At 40.5% G+C, this 24,924-nt stretch overlaps 1 protein-coding gene across 1 annotated transcript in view; it reads right to left on the reverse strand.

Moving 5' to 3' along the window:
- Nucleotides 1-1,048: 1,048 nt before the first annotated feature.
- Nucleotides 1,049-24,924, reverse strand: part of Xpo1 (exportin 1) — a gene marked incomplete at its 5' end in the record, with an annotated part of 36,885 nt that continues 13,009 nt past the window's right edge. The window contains 21 exon segments of the mRNA XM_055628879.1: nt 1,049-2,084; nt 3,320-3,416; nt 3,913-4,072; nt 4,153-4,287; nt 5,309-5,477; nt 7,193-7,387; nt 9,085-9,191; nt 9,561-9,744; nt 10,567-10,701; nt 11,417-11,580; nt 11,664-11,820; nt 11,902-12,083; nt 12,277-12,415; nt 13,332-13,529; nt 14,734-14,892; nt 15,530-15,658; nt 17,997-18,116; nt 18,196-18,244; nt 18,634-18,815; nt 20,179-20,223; nt 20,863-20,924. Coding sequence (XP_055484854.1) covers nt 1,938-2,084; nt 3,320-3,416; nt 3,913-4,072; nt 4,153-4,287; nt 5,309-5,477; nt 7,193-7,387; nt 9,085-9,191; nt 9,561-9,744; nt 10,567-10,701; nt 11,417-11,580; nt 11,664-11,820; nt 11,902-12,083; nt 12,277-12,415; nt 13,332-13,529; nt 14,734-14,892; nt 15,530-15,658; nt 17,997-18,116; nt 18,196-18,244; nt 18,634-18,815; nt 20,179-20,223; nt 20,863-20,924 — 2,915 coding nt within the window. The 3' untranslated portion in view covers nt 1,049-1,937.

A 24,924-nucleotide genomic window follows, 5' to 3' on the forward strand; every position in this document is an offset into this window, starting at 1 on the left:
TTAGAGAAACAGCTCAGAAATCAAGAATATGTCCCCTTCTTGCGGAGGACACCAATACAGCAGCTCAAGAACACCTACTTAAAAAATCCAGGGCAGAAATGTCTATAATCAAGAGGTAGAAGCAACCAGATCTGGGAGTCCAAGGTCAGCCTTGTTTACCCCAAGAGTTTCGAGCCAGCCAGATCTACATAGAACTTTTATAGTGATTTTGTACTACCTTAAGTCAATTGTGTTTGTATGGCAGGTTAGGAATCCAGCGATCTGGGGAGGGTTCTCTTTTCTGTGTGCTGAGATGGGCTTTGTCTACTGTATAGTCCAGGACCATCTATGTTCTAAGTGTTAAAATCACATGCACTGAGGTTGTAATTTTCTAAAACATTTATAGACTTCATAAATGTGCGAGATGACATACATGACCCATCTTGGAGGTCAGATTACATAGCTTGTATGGACTCACTCCAGGTTACATCAAACCCAGGCTTGGAAACAAGTAACTTCCCCACCGAGCAATTTGGGTGGCCCTGTAAGTTCAGCACACTACTTAATTACTAGTAAGAGCATAGGGAAAAGTATTAGCAAAAATACACAACATTTGGAAAAAGAAATCTTATCTTTTGAAAGCCACTAATCAGAGCCACACAAAGAAATACTCCTTTAAGTCCAAAAAAATAAAGTGAGTTAGAGATACGGGTTCTCTGTGCAGCCCCAGCTGTCCTGTGGACCAGGCTGGCCGAAAACTCAAGAAATAAATCTCTTTAGGTATCTGCCGAGGTATTTTGTCACAAAGCCCTGCCTAACTGCCACCTCTTACCAAAAACCAGCTTCCCACCCCCGTTGAGACAGGGTCTCTCTGTTATGTAGCCCTGGCTGTCCTGGGTCACTATCAATGTAAACCAGAGACCCACCAGCCTCTGCTTCCCCACAGCTGGGTTAAAGGCGTGCACGACCACTACCAGCTAAGAACCAGATGTCAAATAAAAATACTACAATCCTTAAATAAAATCACCTTCATGAATGTAGGAATAATTTTAAGTCAGTGAAGGGAAAATAAATGTAAACCAAGTTTATTTTGCCTTTTAAGTAGTGTTCTTAAAGCACTACAGCTTGGTAAACAATGTAAATTAGTATACGTCATCTCAAAAGCCAGAGTTTTGTTTTCTTCGTTGTTTTTTTTTTTTTTTTTAATGAGTTGTTAAAAAGATGCAGCCTATTCTAACAGGATAAATATTTTTAACCATTTCACTTTTCTCGAGTTAATGAAGGCTCACAAATGAGCAACACTCCTCATTGAGGAAAACAAAAAGCTGTTGTCGACAAGCGACAGCACACACACACAAAAACAAAAAGAACTGTGTAAAATAACTAACTGTTCCCATACTTTTGAAGTTGCTTTACAATGGGATGATATGCACATGATCTTGCTGCAAACGTGACACACAGACTTAATACATGTAGTCTGGAGACAGCCAACTCCAGACAGTGCAGCTATAACCCTCTTAACGCAATTGCTTTTACTCATTACTTTTCTTCTAGACCGAGATACAGGCTAGAAAAAAATGCTCCCTAATTAAAATTGGTATTGTTTACAAGAAAAAATTTTATAATTTTGCATTAGAATTTACAAGTATATTTTCAAATCAAATTTACTTCCTTCCCCCCAGCGTTGCCACAAAATGGGCATGAAGTAAAAGTTTTTTAAAAAATGCCTTAATTTTCAACTTCATGCAAACTAAATAAAGATGACCAAAACAAAAGCTTAAACAATGGAAGGGTATTTCACAGAAAATTTCTTGTACAAAAAACACGTAAGAAAAAGGGCCACTAGGTGACATTTTAATTTACAAATTGGCATCATTTTGGTCGACAAATAATCCATATGCTGTTTTCTTCTGTGAACAAATGTTGCAGAGAGAAAAAGCCTAGCATGACTTCAGATTTCAATCACACATTTCTTCTGGAATTTCATGTGGATTAAGAATCCCAGGTACAGACATTTGAAGTTTATGTTTCTCCTCCTGAGCCTGTCGAAGGGCTGTTTCCCTTTCCTCCAAAAACAGATCAGATGTATCTTCACCTGCAAACTCCTGTGAACAGACAGTTGAGATGTCAAATGTAATCAAATTTCAAGCTGCCTCTGGGACTGGGGGTAGACAAGTAGGTATTTTGCCAATTGCAATAGAAATATAAATTATCTGTCACTCGGACTTATAATTGAAGTGCATTAGTACAGTTAGAGGCTAATTTAAAAACAAAACTTCAGAGTGGGAACCTTAATACTGCAGTGGTATCCCACATCAAATACTGTTAATGTGCATGTAATCATGGAAATTGTAGTTCACTCAAATATTCTCAGTGTCAGGGTCTTCAAAGCAATCTCATATTCTTTGAATTCAGAACTCAATGCTTTCTTGGACATGATCTTCTGACATCAATTCTATTAAACTGGCCTGAATAAGTGAACGCAGGGACAGTCTGTAAAAGCCACAAAGCCCTGGGTCTGTTTAGCAGCACACTGCATTTCAAGCACTGTCTGGATTACGGAAGGACTAGAATGGTGGTACACATGCATTCACAGCACTCGGGAGGTGACCGTGGGTGGGCTGCTTAAATTCACAGGGTGGTCCCAAGCAGTATACCCTGATCCTGTCTCAGAAACGAGAGGGCTGGAGCAATGACTCATATCCAAAAGCAAAATGGCAAAATCTTTTCCCCAAAGTTGAATGCATAAACAGCAATAGAATCAAAAGGTGACTATAACTCTTTAAAAGGGGCTATTAACGTATTTATTAGTCCTACTAAAATGTATGAGATCTATGCCAGGTGTGGTGCAGCAGGAGGCAGAGGCAGACGCAGGCAGATCTCTGTGAGTTCCAGGTCAGCCAGAGCTACACAAACCAAGAAAAAAATGTAAGTGGAGTGGGGGAAAGGTACTGGGAGATCGCCTGGGATGTAGCTCAGTAGAATGCTTGACTATAATGTACACAAAGACATAGAATCCAAAATATCACAATTACAATCCTACCAAGTACATTTAAATATTTTAAATGATGTGCACTCATACAAAACTGCAGGCAGGAATACGCTGGGCCTTGCTGGGTAGTTCTGCAGCAGCAGCATCCCTGCGGGGTGTTCACAACCCTCCTCCAGCACCAGCACAGAGGCACCAACACATTAACACCCCTCGAATCCCAGGCCGCGGAGAGCAGAGGCAAGTGGTTCTGCGCTCAAGGCTAGCTTCACCCGCACAGAAGCTGAAGCCAAAGCCAAATAGGAACCTGACTCAGAAAAACAAAAAGAAAAACCTTAAATAAATGTGTACCTTTATTTGTACCAAGAAGTCCCTCAGATGTTCTTTGAAAGCAGGAATATCCTGATTTAAGCTGAAAAGTCCTGTTACAAAGAGCTTTACTTGAGCACTGCAAATCAAAACAAAAAATTAACCTTTAAAGACTAAACATCTAAAGTACTGTTTTTAAAACCATTTGTTGATACCTTGCACAATTGCCAAATTAAAAACTTGGAAGATTTTAAAAAACGCAGGACCAGAGAGAAGAGGTTCAACCTGTTACAGCACTTGCAGTAAAGCCTGGCAGTCGAGGACTGGACCCAGCAGAGGAGGACTAACTGCCTTCTTGCCCTCTGACCTGCACACAGTACACAGGCTCACTCACATCCATACCTAAACTATGCATAAAAGTTTAAATATTTAAAAACCATCTAAACGCAGGAGAGATGGCTTAGTGGTAAGAGCTCATGCTGCCCGTCCCAAGGGTACCAGTCTAAACCCCAGCGTCCATGCCGGGCAGCTCCCTGGTGCCTTGAACTTGAGAGGGATGGACACCTGTCCTGAACCTGCACTGACATGCACATACCCACCCATACACACCCCATGGGGTAATAGTAATCACTTACTCTTGTAGATGAGGGAATGCAGACTTAAGGAGATTAGCCACATATTCTTGAATAAATACTTGGTTGTTAACTGGATTTCCAGGATTTAGTGGTGTACTTATTTTTCCTTCTTCAACCAAATTGAACATATACGCGAGAATTGATGCATGCATCGTTAGACCTGTTGAGTGGAAGAAACTTATTAATTCAAAGATGAAACATGGCAAGAACACTGAGTGATTCAGTGGGTTCCATTCTTACCTGCGGTGTGTGAGGTGTCTGTCACGACAGAAAAGATATGCTGAAGAATATCACAAAAATAAGTCTGATAAAAACTCTGCGCTGCAGCTTCCTCTTGTGCAACGTTTTGTAAAAGTGTAAAAAGTATCTGTAAGCCTAAAGTTAATAGAAAATCATTAGCGATTAACATTTTTAAAGTATAATTGCTGGTATTCTTTTTCTTTTTGGTATTCTTTTTCTTAGACATATTTATTATGTGAGATGGTCTCAATGCTGGGCATTTCTTTGTGAGCATGCTCGGATCTGACTTGTGGCAATTTTTTTCCCCACCCAAAAAAGTGCTAAGACTGCAGGGTTGTTACCATCACACATCCAAATTAATCTTTTTTTTTTGAGGCAGGGTTTCTGGCTATGCCAGAACTTGTGACTATAGGACCAGACTGGCCTCAAACGCTGCCTCTCCAGTGCATATACACCATGCAAAGGTGAGTATCAGAAAAGCACAGGGGGCTTGTCTGAGACTGATACTCCAAACAAGGACCATTCATGGACATAACCTAGAACCTCCGCACAGATGTAGCCCATGGCAGGTCAATGTCCAAGAGTGTTCCCCAGTAATGGGAACAGGGATGTCTCTGACATGAACTCAGTAGCTGACTCTTTGACCACCTTCACCACCTTCCCCCTGAAGTAGGAGCAGCCTTACCAGGCCACAGAGGAAGAAAATAAAAAAGCCAGTCCTGATGAGGCCTGATAGCTGAGGGTCTGATGGAAGGGGAAGAGAATAATCTCTATCATTGGACTGGGGCAGGGGCATAGGAGAAGAGAGAGGGAGGGTGGGATTGGAAGGAGATGGGGGACCTGGTAGGTCCTCACCCCAAGGGCACTGAATGACCCTTTCAAAGGGGTTGCCGAAGACCATAGAAAAACACAGGTATTTAAAATTATTCACAGCAGCATAATTATGGTTGGGGATTTACAACATGAAGAACTATATTAACAGTTCAGGAAGGCTGAGAACCCCTGACCACACCCATGCCATAAATAAACCTAAATAAAATAGCCATGGAGCCTGGATGGCCTCTGGTTGACTGGAACCCTAGAAATCAAACAGGACTGAGTAGGACTTGCGTCTATTTCTGGTTGATCAGGCAAATGAGTTAAACTATGTAGTTACCTGTATCTGCAACATTCCTCATAGTATGTTTAAAAGCCCAAATAATAGAATCCAAAACAAGCTTGAACTGTGCAGGTGGAATAGCTAGGAATGCTGGGAAACAATGAGAATTGACAGCTTGAAGTAGTAGGAAAAAATTTGTTCTGTGTTCTGGATATTCTTCAAAATCCTAAAAGAAAGAACGAAGTTACAGTTCAATGTCTTATTATGGGATGAAAAACAGCAAGCCTGCACTTGCATGCACATTTAGATTTGACCCCCAAGGAAAACCCAAATTGTAAGATTTGCTTATTTTTCATCCATTCCATCTCATCACATGCCACTGGTTTTCTAAGACAGGGTTTCTCTGTGTATAGCTCTGAATGTCCTGGAACTTCCTCTGTAGACTAGAGGCTGGCTTAGAACTCATAGACCAGCCTGCTTCTAGGATTAAAGATATGTGCCATACCAAGGTAGGATTTGTATTTTAAAGAGTTAAGTACCACTGGGCTCAGGACTGTAATGCCTGCACAGTTGGTTGAGTTCAAGGCCAACCTGGTCTACAAAGCAAGTCCAAGACAGAAAAATCCTGTCTTGAAATCCCAAATCCCTACCACCTAAGATCTTTGTGTGTGTTTGCGCTATAATCCATGAGAAATAACTTTTTTTTCGAGACAGGGTTTCTCTGTGTAGCTTTGGCTGTCCTGACCTCACTTTGCCAACCAAGCTGACCACCAACTCAGAGAGATCTAACTGTCTCTGCCTCCTGGAATGCTTGGATTATAGGTGCATCACCACACCCAGCTGAACATTTTTTAAAAAATTACTTATTCACTTTACGTCCCAATCATAGGCCCATCCCTCCTATTTCCTCAGTCCCATCCTTCCTACCTCTTCCCCACTCCTCCCCTATTCCTCAGATAAGGGGAGGGACCCAACCTACTACCCCAGCTCATTAAGTCAATTTAGGACTTATCAAGTCCATTCCCCCTGTGGCCTCCAGAGGCAGACCTGTCAGGGGGGGAGTGATAAGAAAGCAGGCAACAGAGTTCATGTCAGAGACAGATCCCGCTCCCTTAACTAGGGAACCCACATGAAGCTTCAGCTGACTATCTGCTATGAGGGGGCTGGGGTCCAGTATATTCATAGTCCTTGGTTGGTGCTTCAGTTTAAGGAAGCCCCTCTGGGCCCTGGTTAGCTGGCTCTGTTGGTTTTCCTGTGGAGCCCATGTCCACTCCAGGTCCTTCTACCCTTCCTCCCACTTTTCCACAAGACTCCCTACGCTCAGCATCTGTTAGGCTCCTGTCTTGCTTCCTCTTTTCAGCCACTGCCATTGTCAATTCTATTTCCCCTTCTGAGTGGGATTTAAGCATCCGCCCTTGGGTCCACCTTGTTATCTTCGCTGGGTCTGTGAATTATGTCTATCCTGTATTATATAGCTAAAAAGTGAGGACATACGGCGCCTGTCTTTCTGGGTCTGTGTGGAAGAACTTTTAAAAAACATTACTACCAAATTTATTTTTAGTAGTAATAATTTTATTTTATCCCATTACACCTTGAAACCATTAAAACAACCCAGTAGAACATGTGATATGCACTAAGTTTTAAATGATATACCATACTGAGCTTCAGCCCAGCTTCAATCCCCACCTCACCCACAGTGAGACAAGGCCTCACTGTGTAGCCCTGGCTATGTAAACCAAACTGGCCTTGGATTTATGGAGATCATAGAACCACCCACTTCTAACCCTTGAGCACTGGGTATTGAAAAGTATGTGTCCATGACCAGTCTTTAGTCTAATTTTAGGGCTTTAAAATCACACATTAAAATGTCATTTATGTATTTGAGAGTACAGAACATACTACAAAATCTTCTGTTATATAATAAAAACACAAATCACCTACCTTATTTATCATATTCAATGTGCACTCAAAAACGGCATCAAATATTTGAGGTATTTCAGCTGTGATATGTCCACCTAATTTGTTGACAATAATGGCCATAGTACTAAGCACTTCTGGCTCTCTAGCAGCTGGGACATTTCTCTGGTAATCGATGAGAACAGCATCCAACAAAGGAGGAACAAAGTTTTCAGCTACCTGTTTTGGGGAAAAAAGTTCTTACTACTGTCAGCTGTATTTCACACCAGTCTGCTGAGATGGCACGCTGACATATCTCAGCAACAGAAAACAGTAAAGTCAGTATCAACAGTGGTCAGAGATACAGGACAATTTCAATATAGCCTTGAATCTCATGTAGCCAGACCCCAAGCTCATGTTGCCACAGGTTCCCAAGGGCTTTAGTAACAGGTGTTCTTCAGTATCAGTATTTCTTACCTTGTGCTAATCCCTAAGTGAGCTCCCCAGAATCATCAAATTATCAGCACATAAATATTTGCTCACCACTACTACAAACATCAAAGAAGAACAAGACAGGATATTTGGGTAATGTCCCCAGAGCACAAGGCTTGGGAAGGCCCTGAAGATTAAGGCCTTCAAATCTGGGGATCCGTAAGCACGCCATTCCCTCGTTTCTGACAGACCATTAGAGCAGTGATACACACTCATTAACTACACCCCAGCTACTCCCATTCACCCACTTTGTACTCGATTTTCTTGGAACTGTTCTTTCATTTGCCATTCTCAGGATAAAATGTTCAATGGATTAAAAAAAGGGGGGGGGAGCACCATTTTTTTTCGGGTTTCTCCTCTGGATAGCCCTGGAACTCACTTTGTAGAACTGCCTGTCCTTCCTCTGCCTCCCAAAGGAAGACGTGCCGCCCCAAGCTGTCCTCATACCAGTTACTCTCCTTCTTTCTCTGCCTCCTTCAGCAGAACCTAAGCCCACGAGCCACCACTAAGTTTGAGTAAACCAGGTTTGGGTGACAGTAACTCTCCACCCAAAGTGAAGGTGCTGAGGAAGCGCTTGCTACTGAAACAACGGCACAGGGACTCGTGCCATTAACCTAGACAACATATACTTCAGTCCTCTAAGCATATTAGATCTTGGGACACAAATACCCAAGTTAGGTCTCAAGCTAACTTGAGTAGAAAAGTTAGCCTCTGTGTACACAATGTGCACATATTCATGAACGACAGCATGCACGTGGAATCAGAGCTTAACTTGTAGGAGTTGGTTCTCCTTCCACCCCATGTGTCCCAGCGATGGAATGCACTGAGACATGGCAGAAAACATCTTTATTCCCTCAGCCATGGGTCAGTTGCTCCACTTTCATTTTACTGGCTCACAAACATTGCAGCTATCACACACTTATGAAAAGGATCCTCTTATTCTGGCTGCTGATTGAAGGATTATGCGGAACAATGTGCTAAATGGGTTATGTAATTTTAATTGTCTGAAGTAATGACATTCCCTTAATTTGACCACCATCACAGTTCAAGATGAGGGCTGTTAAGATCGCTCAAAAGCCTTGCAATCTTATATTCAGACCGCAAAGCCACCATAGTAGCAGCTAGAAGCTTATCTACTATATGCCTGGACTTCTTTGTGATCCATACATTAACACAAATTCCACTGACTTTTTGTGACCAAAGATTTTAATCCTACCAACCTATAAATTGATCCCGACAGATATCTTTCCAGGCTAAAAGATCCATTGCTATCTATTACCATCTTCTGTAACAAATAAGAAATTTCTTCTGTTTTATTATAAAAGTAGTCTAACAAATAACGGTATGAAATAACCCTAGAGACAGATGCTTAATTAACTTTTAAGTAAAAATACATGTAGACATTTGAGAATGTGTGACCAAAAGAAAAAGAAGAAACATCTTACCATCTGAGGATCATTGGAACGGCTCACCCAACCAGAAATTAACTTTAAAGTTTCCCTTTTTACTGTCCGCATACTTCTAATCAACGGCTGCTTTGTAACCATCTCACCTATAAAAACAATCAAACATAAGCTAACGTGACAGCATGCAACGGTGACAATAGTATCTACTTCAGATGTTAACATTCCATTGACCATTTATTTAAAAAGCTGAACCCTCACAACAATTTATTGGGGAAAAGGGACTAAGAGAAGACAGAACTCTCAAGTGGGACCAGCAAGATAGCTGTCCAGAATACACCATACCTGTAGGCAAGCAAGAATAATCTTAATTAGGTAAGCAAACAATGACTGAGAGTCTTGGACTTTCTGGTAAGAGACACCCACGTTTACTTAAATGTGAGAAGTGCCAAAAGACAATGAAAACAGAATGACTTTACATAGGGGACTTTACCTCCCGAGATGCCAGAATCACTCACCATTTGCTTGAATAGCTGCAGAAATATTTTCACTGAGGCACTTGTATACATTAAGCATGTCTAAATAGATTCTCCCAAGCTGAATCACAAAGGGATGTCCTACAGCTTTGCAGGCTCTCACATTTGTTTTTAATATGCTACCCAGCTGCTTCACTGTTTCAGGATCTTTCAGGATATCAACATTCTGAAATTATCAAAATAAAGCATAACCACGTTTGTTGAAACCTTCATCTTACTTGTGATCTCAAAGACAAATACAGGGCCGAGGTTGCAGCTTAGTGGTAGAGTATGTTTTGCAAATGAAGTCCCAGGCTTAATCCCTATTACCTAATCAAACCTAAAACTCACACCCAAAAACACATGTGAAATATTCTCACCTTAAGATCAAAATAGAAGGATATTCTAAAGCCAGCCATGGTGGCACACATCTTTAATCCCAGCACATGGGAGGTACATGAATTTCAAGACAGGTAGGGCTCCACAAGTAAACTGTTTCAAATATAACCCCACTCAAAAAGGAAAGTCTCATTTTTATTTTGCCCTGTTTTTACTTTGAATCATGGTCTTTTGGATCTCAGCTGACCAACTTGCTATGTTGCCAAGAATTACACTTGCATAACTACCAAGCCTGCCTTCTATAATGTTTCAATTGTTTAAACACACATGAAAGAAAAAATGGCTTTTCTGAGTTAAGGCCTTGCCACGTGATCCTGAGGGCCTAAGCTCACTAGGAGCAACTTATATTAAAGCTGGGCTTAGCAAAGAGTGTCTGTTCTCCCAGGGAGACATACTCTCCAGAAAGTCAGAGGCTGGACACCTGAAGTAGGTAAAAGGAGCAACACCTGAGGATGTCCTGATTTCCAAGTACAGTGGGCACCCCCCACACCATTTATAAAGACTTATGTGTGAAGCACACATTTCATCTTAAGCCTTATTAGAAACAAAAGAAACCCAACCCAACACTGACCACCCAACAAAAAACTAAACCCACATACAAAAAACTTACTTTGGTTGCCTGCTGAATTATACTGTCCCATACTTGATTGGGGAGTAGCATGTATTTTTCTATCAAATGCTCTTGAACTGTCTGGTCTGTCTGTGCACCAATCATGTATCCCACAGCTTCATAAAATGTATGAACCTGTTTTTAAATGCAAACATTTATTTTCATCCTCTCATCCATCCCAATAATGCAAAATACGTGTAAGCAAATTACAAACATACTCAGATTGTACCAATTAAGGCTTATTTTTTTCCAATCATCCCCCTCCCCCCCCCCCCCCGATATGGGGTTTCTCTGTGTAGCCTTGGCTGTCCTCTGCCTCCCCAGAGCTCTGGGATTGCAGGTATGGGTTACCACATCTGGCTTTTTTTTTTTTTTTTCCAATTTATAGTTGTTTATTTTTGATTTTCTGTATACAGGCGGGATGAAGGGGTTATATGCCTGTAAGTGTAGATCGCTGAAGAAATCATAAAATGGAACTGGGCAACACTGGACTGGCGTTACGGGAGTAACTGGCATTCTGTGTGGGTACTGGGACCACCTGTAACCCTCTGCACAGAAGAGCCCACTCCTAACTTCCAAGCAGCCTCTTCACCCTCCATGCACACTACTGTCATACACTACTAAGGATTGGCGCAGTGACTCAACAGGTAAAGAGAGCTGGCTCCAATATTCCGAGAGACTCAGGTTCAAGCCCAAGGAGCCACATCGTCAATGTCTGGAACTCTAGTTCCATGTTATCTGATGCCTTCTTTCTGACTTTTTTAGGCACCAGGGACACAGGTGTATATACATACATACATACATGCATGCAAAAAGCTCAAACACATTATTAGCACAGTGGCTTACATACCTGTTGAGGCTGAAGATCACAAATTATAGTATTTATGTTGTTTAAAATCTCATCAATAAATGGCATTACTTCTCCAACTTGAACCTGAACAAAATGCCTACGGCATTTTTGAGCTATTTTAATAAATGTGTCACAAGCCATGTCCTGGACTCCATCATGGGTCTCTAACAAGATAAAAACATTTATTTATTTTTTGTTCAGTAACAAATGAAAAGTGAAATTAAATAGGTTATTAAATTAGATTTACCATGCATGAATTCAAATAGCTTGTTTACTACTGTCTTCAAAAACTTCCAATGTGCTCTCAAAAATCGTGGGTATTGACCTACTATATACATGATATTCGATGCAATAATAGCTTTATTATCTTTGCCTCTTTTCTGCTCACATAATCCTAAAAGATCCTGTAAAAGACGACAAACTGGTCATGCCAAGTTAACAAATGCACTTACCCACTGTCCTGTGTCACCATGTTGGCGGCATACCTTGATAACAGTAACGAGAAACCGCTTCTCGTCTTCTTCGTGCATTGCGCCACTGATGGAGCCTATGGCCCAACACAACGTATTCAAATTTTTCCATGACCATTCTGTACCATTTACTTGATTTTGAAGTTTCTTAGTCATTATTATTTCTGTATCTACATAATCCAGATGAGTAAGATAAACTACAAAGAAAAAAATTTGCAGATGTTTCACAACAAAAACTTAAAGAAAGAAATTTCTTTGCTAAGGTGTAACAGCATATTAATAAGTATATGGTAACTGAGAGATCATGTGATATTAACTTTGACCAAACAGTATTTTCACAAATAGGGCATAAAATGACAAAGAGCAAATTATTGTCACTTATGAACTTACCTAATGTTTCTCTCATATTCTTATACAAATTTATGGAATCAGTATCCTTCATGAACTCTCTTACAACTTCTCCCTGATCATTTTCTACAACCAGTACCTCCTCTGGTTTAGCCATACGACTAACCATCAATAAACGGACCTACATATCAATAAAGAAACTGTTAAAGACATTTGATATCCACGTCAAATATAAAGTTGGTAAAACATTTAAAAGCATATACTTATTAACATGCCACACGAGTCAACCTGATTCTGACAAGAAAATACTCAGGCATGCATGGTGGTACTCTCTGGCAGTCTCAGTACTCCTATCATGGAGCAGAGCCTTCCCTATTTAGAGGCTAGGATTGGCTACCAGGCTGAAAATAGATTTTCAAATAAGGCATAGTCATACATGCTTGTAATTCCAAAACTGAGAAGGCCAATCCATGAAGACCAAGAGGTGAAGGACAGCCCTGACTGCCGAAGACCTACCCATCCACCTACACTGTTTTAAAAAGCCTGGTGTGGTGATGACACAGGCCTTTAATCCCAGCATTGGGAAGGCCCAGAGGTCAAGGCCAGCGTGGATACACACAGATCTTGTCTCCAATAGAACGAAAATGTCTAAAAAGTAAAAAATTACTTAAAATGGTAACTCTGCAACATTGCATTTCAGAACCCTATTTTGATACATTTTGTTTGTTTTTCAAGACAGGGTTTCTCCCGGTAGCCCTGGTTGTCTTGAAACTCACTCTGTAGAGCACACTGACCTCAAATAGAGAAATGCCTGCTGCTGCTGCCCAAACCACCACCTAGCTTGACGTGATTTTAACAGTAAATCAATAAATAATCAACCTCTGGTTTATAGACTTTCTGTGTCATATTGACTGAATAGGTGATAGCCAATGAACATACACTAATAAACCCAGATGATACAGGCTGCTAATTTAAGAACCGAACTTCTAAAAACTCCAACTGGAAAAACTGTCGTTTTTATATTCTACCTCCATCAGTTAGCCATCAAAACTACTGTAAGAAACAATGAGAGCACTCACCAACCACTTCATCATTACCTTTGATAACACAGTCAAGTACAGCTGTCTCCTAGGAGGAATATCAAAATGCTGACTTCCAGATAACAATGGAGAAGCAGATGTAGAAAATGGACTCTCTCTGTAGAGCTCAGCTGCCAAATGATTCCAGTACTCAAGACAGATCTTAAAAATTTCCGTTTCTTCCACTTCAGATACCAACAACATATAATGAAGAGCCTACACATTAAGACAAGGAGAATTAAAATAATATTACCACCAAATCTCCAACTTGCTTTCCACCACTTCATCAAGATTAAAAATTAGTATTCTGAAGCTGGGCTGTGGAGGCACATGTCTTTAATCCCCACACTTGGGAGGCAAAAGCAGGTGGATCTCTGAGTTCAAGGTCAGTCTTGTCTAGGAGAGCTAGCCAAGGCTAAAGAAAAACCCTATCTCAAAAAAGTAAGAAAAGGGCTGGAGAGATGGTTCAGGGGTTAAGAACACTGGCTGCTCTTCCAAAGGTCCTGAGTTCAATCCCCAGCAACCACATGATGGCTTATAGCCATCTATAGTAAGATCTGGTATGCAGGCAGAATGTTGTATAAATAATAAATCAATCTTAAAACAAAAAACATAAAACACCTGTTTGAAACAGGTTTTTCTCAGTCTGAAACCTGGCAGCAAATGTTTCCTCTGACATGTCCTCTAATTAATTTCCAGCATGCATAACTGAGTTATAATCCAGTCTCTTTAATGGGTCCTTAACGTTGAAAAGCAGGTCCTACAGCTCTAGTCCCAGCACACGGGAAGGAAAATCAAGAATTCCATGTCAGACTCAGAAAATTACAAGTGTGAGGTCAGTCTGCGTGACAGAGATCCCAATATCATGAATGGGTCCTGTAGTGGCCAGGTAATGGTACAACACAGAATACTAGCACCCTTGGTGGCAGAGATGAGATCCTCAAAAATTTGAGGACGGCCTATTATAAACAAGTTTGATATAAACCAGGACTGAAGGCCTTCGTCTCAACAAAGGAAGGAAGGAAGGAAGGAAGGAAGGAAGGAAGGAAGGAAGGAAGGAAGGAAGGAAGAAAATGCCACAAGGGCACTTCCTACCAGTAGCATACAAGTGTTGTACATTCTCAAAATGAAATATTATTCAACCATAAGACAGCAATAATAAAAGTACAGTTTTCATGACATGCTCAAATATTTATTAAATATGTATTAAAAAGATCACATATACATTCTAGTTCATGTCATCTGGAATATATAAATCAAGAGACAAAAAGCAACGGGTCTGGGCCTGTGAGAACCGAATTTCAAACCAACAAATAACAGGTGGGGAACAGACAAGATGTCTCAAAATCTGCACACATTAACAGGCTCATAGTTAGGAACATTTTTCTTTTTAGAGATCAAATAACAGGACCAAACCTACCTCCATAAGTGCTTCCCTGAGATTTAGTCTCTTTTCTAAAAGTTGACCATGTTCCTTTAGAAAGGTGCACAGAAAGAGACTGAGATTTTGAATAAAGTTCTGTTCATCATCTTTCCCATTTGAGTATGCAAGTCGAATATTAGTATTTAAAGGAAGCATCTGCAGGTTGAAAACCATTATCAATCTTAATATTAAGAAACCACAAGAAAACAGCATCAACTCTAAAATGAGAACACTCATCTGATAATACTAACATACAAAGCTGTGCTATCTCGGGTTTGTTTCTTGTCAATCCATTCTAATTTTTTTTTTTTTTTAGTTAGGCAATTGCCTCTAATATATTCTTTTAATTTTTATCTAGACTTTTTCTCAAGACGCAGGAAAAAACCTACGGCAGGCAGTAACACAGCATCATATTAAACACTTTTTTCACACCTTCGTCAGCAGCATGGACCTTGGTCCTGTCAGGCTCTCAGCTTCCTGTTAGGATCAGCCTCTCCAAGAATCAGCCTTCAGAACTGTATTAACATGGTACCCGTAAAACCTTTTCTTTCAGGGAAGAAAAATAACTTCCACCTAAGGTTATATAATATATATATATATATATATATATATATATATATATATATATATATATATATTACATATAACCAAACTAAGGCTGACCTATTTTAACTGTTGTATAGTTGAACTTAAACCCAACCTTTTTCATTGTTTGACAGTGTTGTTGGTTATGATCTGACCATTTCTAATGCATTAGAATCATTCAAACAATTTTCAAGATAGTGGCATGTACCTGTTTTAGCTGCATCATTGTAAGTGTAAACAGAGTTTCAAACTGCTCCTCATATTGGCTTACACTCACACCAGCAATCTCAGTGAGGCACTTTAGAGACACATTCCGAAACATTGGGACATTCAGGAACTATTTTATTAAAAGAAAAATCAAAATTAAACACAAATATCTCATTTAAAAATGACAAGGGTAGGTGGGCTGGAAAGTTGGCTGTGGTTAAAAGCATTTGGTGCTCTTGCAGAGAAATGCACATTCTCTTCTCAACACCCAATGGCAACTCATGTGTACAAGTCCCAGGGGATTCAACTCCATTTTCTGTCCTCTATGAAAAGAGCACCAGGCACTCATACGGTACACACTCATACACAGTCAAAACCCATTCCCACAAAGTAAAACAAAGGCACTCTTAGCAATCATAAAAGCAAGGATACAGCTTAACAGTAGGTGATAGGTCCTTATTTTTGCATATACATTTTAAAGAAACACCACATACTCATGCTTTCCTTCTAAGATGGGATCTCATGTGGCCCAGACACAGCTCAAAACTAGCTGAGGTTGACCCTGAAGTTCTGACCTTTGACACATGTGCACACAGGGATGCTGGGACCAAGCCTGATGCTGTGCGCATACCAAGCAAAGTGAGCTGCACCTCATTAACCCTGAGCGTGGGGGAACACTTTTGTGTGGTAACTTTCTCAGGTCACTACTACATGTTTGACTGACTAGAGACCGTCTTCAAAATAGAAAATATTTAAAATGCAGAGACAGGAAGTAAAATAAGCAAAGTTTAAATGTTCATAGGGATCACTAAAGAAAACATTTCACTGTGGTGTATATATTCTGTAGGAAGAGAGACAATGACCACTACACTCCAAAAAAAGAAAAAAAAAAGAAAAAAGAAAAAAAAAAGCATGCGTGGTGGCATATGCCTTTAATGCCAGCACGCAAGTAACCAGAAACAAGCGGATCTCAGTGAGTTCAAGGTCAGCCTGCTCTACAAAGTGAGTCCAGGACAGCCAAGGCCACACAAAGAAACTGTCTTGAAAAACAAAACAAAAAAAGTATCCACTTACACTTCAAATTTGAGGTTAACTTAAACCATGATGCCCTTGCCACTCTCCATCACCCCCCCCCCCATAAGGTCTTTATGAGATAATTAACATAACTAAGATTGCTATATTATAGAGAAATTCAGCTATATCGGATATACCTTTGGTGGTTGATTTATAAAACATTAAAAACTGATCTACAATAATTTCTTCTTTCCTTCTTTGAGACAGGGTTTCTCTGTTGCCTTGGCTGCCCTCTACCTTAAGTGCCTCTGCCACTGAGTGCTGAGATTAAAAGTGTGGGCCAAACTGGCTAAAATAAGACACCTTTACCAAGGTTCAAATAAACACCCCTGTAACATTTGTCAAGGTGAACACAACGCACAGCAACAGTCTGTGAATGAGGAACAACAGGAAGTATATGGCATTCTAACTTTTCAGGTAAAAGAAACTTTTATGTCCATAGTGTTGAAGTATTTATTGACACTAAGCCTGACAATCAGAGTCTGATACTACAGACAGGGCAATTACATACAAAATAATGAACTAAAGAGATTTTTTTTCACATTATATAAATATCACCAGATTTACTTCACTGTGACTGAAGAAAAAGAATGCAATTCACTAATTGCACCCATCAAAGAATTCTTGTTTTGGACATGCTGGGCAAGCTTTTCCCTACTGAACTACAATCTACAGTCTTCATCTTTACTTTTTTTGCCCCCACCCCCCAAAAAAGGGTCTTATTGTAGGTCAGGCACTCTCTTAAAGGACCAGGCTGGCCTTAGATTCAAGAGATCCGCCTGCCTCTGCCTCTGGAGTACTGGCTTTTCTTTTCTTTACTATCTAGTCCTTGTCCTGAAGTCCTAGGCTAAACTGGTCTCAAATTGATTAAGTGCTGGGATTAAAGCTTTCAATTTGGGTGTGGCCCATATAGATCTTAAACTGTAATCATCTTGCTTGAACATAATTAAGGATTAAAGACCTTGTTTTATAATTTGAAATCCTTATACCTGGGGCCTTTCAGATGGCCCAGCAGGTAAAGAAGTACCCAATGTTCAACCACTACAACTCTCACAGTGGAGCAAACCAACTCTCATCAAAGTTGTCCTCTGACATCTCCACAAAGCCATATAAGCCCACATACATACACACAAACAATAGTAACAAACGTAATAAAAGAATTTCAGTTTCTGACTCTACAGTATTGGGGTTACATCTACCACTATTACTGACCTAAAAACAAAACCAACCAACCAAAAAATTCCAGGCTTTAAAGACTGATCAAATGATCACTAGCTTTAAGCAAAAGATCTTGAAAACAGTTTTTACTTCAGAAACAAAGACAGTGGTTAGAGCATCAGTGAAGAAAAGCTAGGTGACGACCTAGAGACAGAACTAAAATAAACTGGCTTTACCTTGTAAATTAATGTGCTGATTAGCTTGGTCTCAAAGATGTATCCCAGCGGAATCCAGTTCAGAAATCTCAGCAGTGTTTCTAAGGTAGCATGTACAAGGGGAGCATTTTGGGAATTTTCCTGGATACACAAATATCGTATTATAAATACACTTTCTTCTCACTCTTGTATTAAAGGGAAGAAAATTAAAACCACTTACCATCACAAACTGACAAAGCTGAAATATTTGTGAGAACTCATTGCACATGCTAAAGAAGAAAACAAAACAAAACACAAATATGATTTGGAAAAAAGAATATAAATCCTGGTTTCAGTCAAGACCTGCTAGAGTGACAGAGAGACACCTGACGCCATCCCCCTCCCCTGTTTTTTTTTCCAGATCGTTTCTCTGTGTAGCCTTGGCTGTCCTGGACTCAGCTTTGTAGACCAGGCTGGCCTCGAACTTACAGGGATCTGTCTGCCTCTGCCTGGGATCAAAGTCGTGCGCCACCACACACAGCCATTTGACATCTCCTTATACACAAACACATACTCTTTCCCCCTCCCTCCAAGTAATTTAAAACACGGATGATCATACTTCATTAAAAACCATTTACGCCCCACACAGCATGAGATAATTTAAAACATGACTACTTGCCTGTCTTTTAAATGCTTTGCTTTCACTTGGGTGATCTGTCCACTAGAGAAATCAAATACTTCTTCACTCAAGAGCTTAAGAATCACCATATTATTTTGACATAGACTCTCACTGGTCCTACTTGCTCCAACAATGTCACTGATAAAAGTTGGCCAATGCTTGGGCCACTCTTGTTTAAGTATCTAAAATTAAAAAGGAAACATTCATTTTCCTTCCTTTGACAAAGACTGGCATTGTCAACAACGCCAGAATTATTACTGACTTTCTTCCCTTGTAGTAAGGAAGGAATTGTGTCATTCTCTACATTACACATGAACATAAAACAAATTGAGTGCTTTCAATATACAAAGACTCCATTCAGTTACCCTGATGATTACATACGGCTCCAATGTGTATGAATATTAACTGCTTGAGGTATGTATAACCTACCCCAAAAATCCTGAGATCTAATTAAATGGTAAAGGGTGGTAGGTTATGAAGACAGATTTGTGGCTAGTCAAAATGGTCATCTAGCACACTGGCCCCTGAGATCAATCCTTGCTATCTGAAAACACAACAGACATTCTCTGTTGGATATAATCTAGTCCTAACATTACTTAATGCAGTGCTGAAGCTGAACTCCGCTTTTACATGAGTTGATGCTGCCAGGCCCTGGTTCTTGAATTATAGTACAGTTTGGACACTTTACAAGCTTTTAAGAAGATAGGTATCACAAGCAGAAACTGAATCTTCTACTAAAAATCCGATGAAATGTATTAACTTTTGAAGTTTAGACAGTGTCAAGATATTCTAAACATTCTACAAAAACAATGACCTGTTGGGGTCAGTGAACAAAACAGCTAAATATAAGCATTCTAAACTCAAGATTATACAGATGTTTAAGATGTATGGAGCCTTGACTAGAAGGCCAAGTTTCAGGAAAGAACACGTAAATTGGGACTGAGGCATGACCGTGTGAAAGGGAAATGTACAGCGGCAGGGAAACTGTCTAAGAACCCAACAGTTACACTGAAATGGGAAATGCCAGCAGGCGATTCAATTCACACTGGAGCCCTTTAAACAGCAGTCTTAAAATTGTCTTCTCTGTTTGTTTTTTTCTGTTTTTCCTGTGTAGCTTTGGCTGTAATACTGAACTCACTTTGCAGACGAAGCTGGCCTCGAACTCAGTGATCAGGCTGCCTCTGTCTCACAGGTGCTGGGATTACAGGCATATACCAGTTCACCCAGCTTAATTATTGAGTCTTACCACCACAGTCAAATGTTATCAGATGCTAACTAAAGACCTAAGTCTAACTCCCAGGGCCAATGTCAGTAACAACCAATTCTAATTTCAGGTCCAGGGTTTTTAAATGCCTCTGACCTTTGTGCTAACTTGTATGCAAATACACACTGGCAGACACACACATCTACACTTAATTAAAAATACAAATAAATACTTTTTTAAATGTATTTGTCTATGAGATAGAGAAAGTTTACACAACAGGTCCAAATATTAAGTGTAGCAATCACTTAATTTTCTGAGGAAGAGGCTAATATAAAGCTTACCTGAACAAGAATCATATTTAACTTCCCAATGTACACCTTTTCTTTCTGGGGAAGAAAATAACGGGGGACAGAATAAATATAGGCCTAAAGAATACAGCACAAAGAAATGGTTATAGGTCTATTATAAATATGTATGCTTTCAAGACTCTACAGGGTTTCTTTGTGTAGCCTTGGCTGTCCCGGACTTGCTTTGTAGACCAGGACAGCCTCAAACTCACTTTGCCTGCCTGCCTCTGCCTTAGAGTGCTGGGATTACAGGCATGTGCAGCAAGCCCAGCTGCAGAAACATCTAAGTAATTTTCTTTCTTGAATCCATTCTCTGGAGACTAGTGATGCGGCTCAGCATGCAGAGCCAACGGCCACCACGACTGACACCTGAGTCCAAGTCTCCGGATCTACACAGTGTATATAAGGAGAACCAACTCCCAAAAGTTGTCCTCTAACTTCACACGCAGGTGTTTACACACACGCTCACACTATCAGTAAATGTAATTAAGAAGCATTAATCTCTAGCGCTTCTGTGATGGTTTACAGTAACCGTGAGTTCAATCTCCAGACCTAGAGGGGTGGAAGGTGAGGAGAGAGCTGACCTCCAAACCCAGGCCGCAGTGCATATGCACTCTCCTGAGTGTGCACACACACACACAAAACTGAAACTTGAAACTGATAAAAGAATTTTCTTACCTCTACACAAGTTGGGTCAGAGGACGTCTTGATAATGAGGCCAACAACGTATTTTTTTATTCCTATTAAAAAATTATGCACAACGTATTAAAAACTAAAACATCTTTATAAGACAGGCAGGGAGGCTTATGCCTTCAACCCCAGCATCACGAAACTACAACAGCCTGGACAAGAACATGACTTTTAACGAAACAAAAATCACAGCTTTACACTACACCAACAAAGAGTGGAGGGCAGCCAGCTTTAAGCTCTTAGTCCTTCACCAGCGCTACCAACTGTAAAGACCACTAAAAGCTTTGGATGTGGGTCAGCATTAAAGTACGTACTTGCCCTACACACCGAACTCCCGTTTTCATAGTAAATACTTTATTTTCCATACTTTTCCAGCCTGGAGAAATCAGGATCAATGTAGCCCTAGGCTAGCCAAAAACTAGCTATCTGTCTTCCTCCTGAATCCCTTTTATTCCATACATTATTGGAGTGAAAACTCTGGAGTTTTGCTTTCTTTAAAACACAACATTATCATGAGAATGTTCTTTTGACCCCACACGCGGAGATATGTGGCTACTCTGAAGCAGTTAACCATGATTTCCCTTGTGGTCTGGCAGGTGCGTGATTTTTGCCAGTTGCAGAAGAGTTTCTGTGATTGTGTGACCTTTGGAATTCTGGGGACTTTTCCTGACAGTGGAAGAGCAAACTTGCCACAAGTAACTCTATGTCCCTACTCAGCAGGAAGTAATTTGCCCCTTTCCTACTCCTGACTTTATTCACGAGGGGCTTGAAGTGGAAGAAAAGGGGTGGAGAAGGGTGAAAGGAGAACCCACAAGGCAGCTAATGCTGGCCACACACTACTACTGTGCCCACCTAACACTCAATTTTACAGGAAAAGTATAGCAAGTAATACTCACTCTTTGATTAAATAGATACATCTGCCCTGGTTTACTACCTGACCTGTGTCAGCACTGGGGAAGCTAAAGCAGGACAACTGTCATGAAGTTCTAGCCAGCCTGGGAAAACACTGAGGCCAACTTCGGCAATGGAGCAAACACAATTAAAAACACTGACCTACACATACTTGAACTCTTGCTGCTGCCTCCAAAATTCTGGGATTATAAGGGCATGAAAGCATGCCTAAATTATATGTCTTTAATCTTTTTTTTCTTTTCTCCCTCCCTCCTCTCCATAGACAGGGTTTTTCTGGCTACATGTTTTTACAACCTTTTTTTTTCTTTAAAGTGATGAAATCTACCATGCAACTTTATTATTTATTTATTTATTATATATGCAGTGTTCTGCCTGCATGTACACCTGCACGCCAGATAAGGACATCAGATCTCATTATAGATGGTTGTGAGCCACCATGTGTTTGCTGGGAACTGAACTCGGGACCTTTGGAAGAACAGCCAGTGTTCTTAACCTCTTAGCCATCTCTCCAGCCCACTTTATAACCTTTTTAAAGACTTGGCTGTCCTGGGCTCACTTTGTAGACCAGGCTAGCCTCCAACTCATTGCTGGGATTACAGGCATGCATCACCAAGCCTGGTCCTATTTTTAAGTCTGAAACTTTGTTATTTATGTGTTTGTGTATAAAAGACAAGACCAGAAGAAGAACAGTTATAGGTGTGTCATGAACTATGTATAACTCACATGGGTGCTGGGAATCGAATTTAGGACCGCTGCAAGACTGAAGAGCAGCAAGCACTCATAATTGCTAAACCATCTCCAATCCAGGACCTGTTCTTTGTAAGTGGTAGATTTCTTGTGAAGAAAATCCCTATTTTTTTTTATAGCCTAGACTGGACTAAATAAAACTCCTATGCAACTAATGAAAACCTCGAATTCCTCACCCTTCTACTTTCACCTCCAAACTTATCTTTGACAGTCTCTCTAACTGGCTTGGAGCACTGTGCATTCCAAAAGCAGCTCTTGAATTTGAGCTGATCTTCCACAGCTCGTTCCCAAGCCAGGCCTCTGACCCTCCTAACATAGGGTCTTCATTCAGGCTGGCTTCCACTGACTACTCTGTAGTGAAAATGGCCCTGTGCTGTGGGATTGACTTTTTAATTTATAGCTGGGTCCCAGTGTGCAATACAGGATGGCATGGAACAGCTGTGTGCACCACATGCCTTTAATCCAAAAACTTGACAGGCAGGTGCAGGCCGATCTGTGAGTATGAGGTCAGCAGGACTACACAGTACAAACCTTCTCTCAAATAGACAGAAAAACAAAACAAACAAACAAACAAATAAATAAATAAATAAATAAGAAGCATTGAAACTCACAATAGGTCTAGTCTTTTGGATTTTGTTTTTGTCTTAACCTTCATTGTGTGCATACACACCAACACCTACGTGGAGACAGCTAATTTTTAGGTTTGGTACTTGCTGGCCTCCAAATCAGAGCTACACTTGTTCTGAGATCAAAAGACTTCTGCAAGTTGGTTTTCTCTGCCACAAGAAATCTGAAGCATCAGGCTTGGTGGCAAGCTCTTCAATATAACCATTGTGACATCGCTGTTCTCCTGGGTCTAGTTTTAGTATGTTTTAAAAAATAAAACTAGGGAGTCAAGTGTACTTGTATATGAACATTAAGTTACACGGACTACTTAGACTAATCCATCCAAACAATTCCACTAACAGTAATAACCTCACTAGAAATTATTTTCTATGTCCTTGGTGTCAATTATCCAATTAAAAAAACGGATAGTTTGACCCTTATGGTCTACATAGATGAAATTCTAATAATAAAGCTCCTAGAGCCAGTCCTAAGGGTAGACACATACCCTTAATCTCAGCACTGAGGAGGTAAAGGTACAGCAACAAACCTCAAATTAAAACTATAACGTCCAAGATCATGTAACAGGTTACAAAGACTAGTAACCTCAGCTACCCAGGTAGACACAGCCTCTGAAGATCAAAGCGAGGCTGGGGCAATTGCTCAGCTGGTCACCAAGCCAGAGAGCTGGAGTTCAATCCTCAGGACCCACATGTTGAAAGGAATAAAACCAACTCCTGCCAAACTGTCCTCTGACACCCACATGTGCACTACGGGAACACACCTGTGCATTTGGACATGCGCACACGACCCACCACAACAAACAAACAAACAAACAAGGATGTAATTTTAAAATTTTACTTAGTTTTTTTTTTCTCTGTGTAGCCCTGACTGTCCTGGAACTCACTCTGTAGATCAGGGTGGCCTCCAACTCAAAGATCTGCCTGCCACTGCTTCCTGAGTGCTGGAATTAAAACTGTGTGCCACGACACTCAGCAGAACTTTCAAAGCTTAAACTCTGACCAGTGGTGGTTGGCACATACCCTTAATCTCAGCACTGAGGAGGTAAAGGTAGGTGGATCTTTGAGTTCAAGGCCAGGGCTACACAGAGAAACCCTGTCTCAAAAAACAAAACAAAAAAGCCCTTAAACTTCAACCAGGTCTGATGATTCACACCTGCCAAGTTGGGCTAGTCTTGGTCTCCTTGGGCTATAATGTCTCAAACAGCAACAAACCCAAAACTAAAACTATAATGTCAAAGATCATGTCCATGTTTTTGCAACACACGCACACAAGCCAAAACATTTAGGAACCCTTACAGCACTTAAAGAAATGAATCAAGGGAACCCTATTAACCTGAAAGATATTAATTCAGTCATTACTAGCAGATCACTAATTCAATAATCACAAATACATAAACCCACAAAACATACATATTATTTTCTGGCCCAAAGCTAAACGACAATCAGCAATACCAATACAAAAATTGTTTGTAACAGTTCAAATTTTCTGTTTTTATTATGCACTGACTCTGTCTCATTAAGATGGCTTTTTAGGGAGTTGGAGATGGGACAGCAGCTACAAGTGCTCGCTGCTCTTCCAAGACTCAAGTCTGGTTCCTAGCACCCACCTCGGGGGACTAACCTGTAACTGCAGAGCCAGGCGACCCAGTGCCCCTTTCTGGCCCCTGAGGTGCTTGGTGTGTGCACACACACATTCAAGGACACACGTGTATCTACGCACACATAAGCAAAACTTTACAATAAAATGCCATCCTGGACCCAGTCT

This window comes from Psammomys obesus, unplaced genomic scaffold (genome assembly GCF_907164565.1).
Source record: "Psammomys obesus unplaced genomic scaffold, mPsaObe1.curated_primary_1811, whole genome shotgun sequence".
In the NCBI taxonomy this organism is placed as follows: Eukaryota; Metazoa; Chordata; class Mammalia; order Rodentia; family Muridae; genus Psammomys; species Psammomys obesus.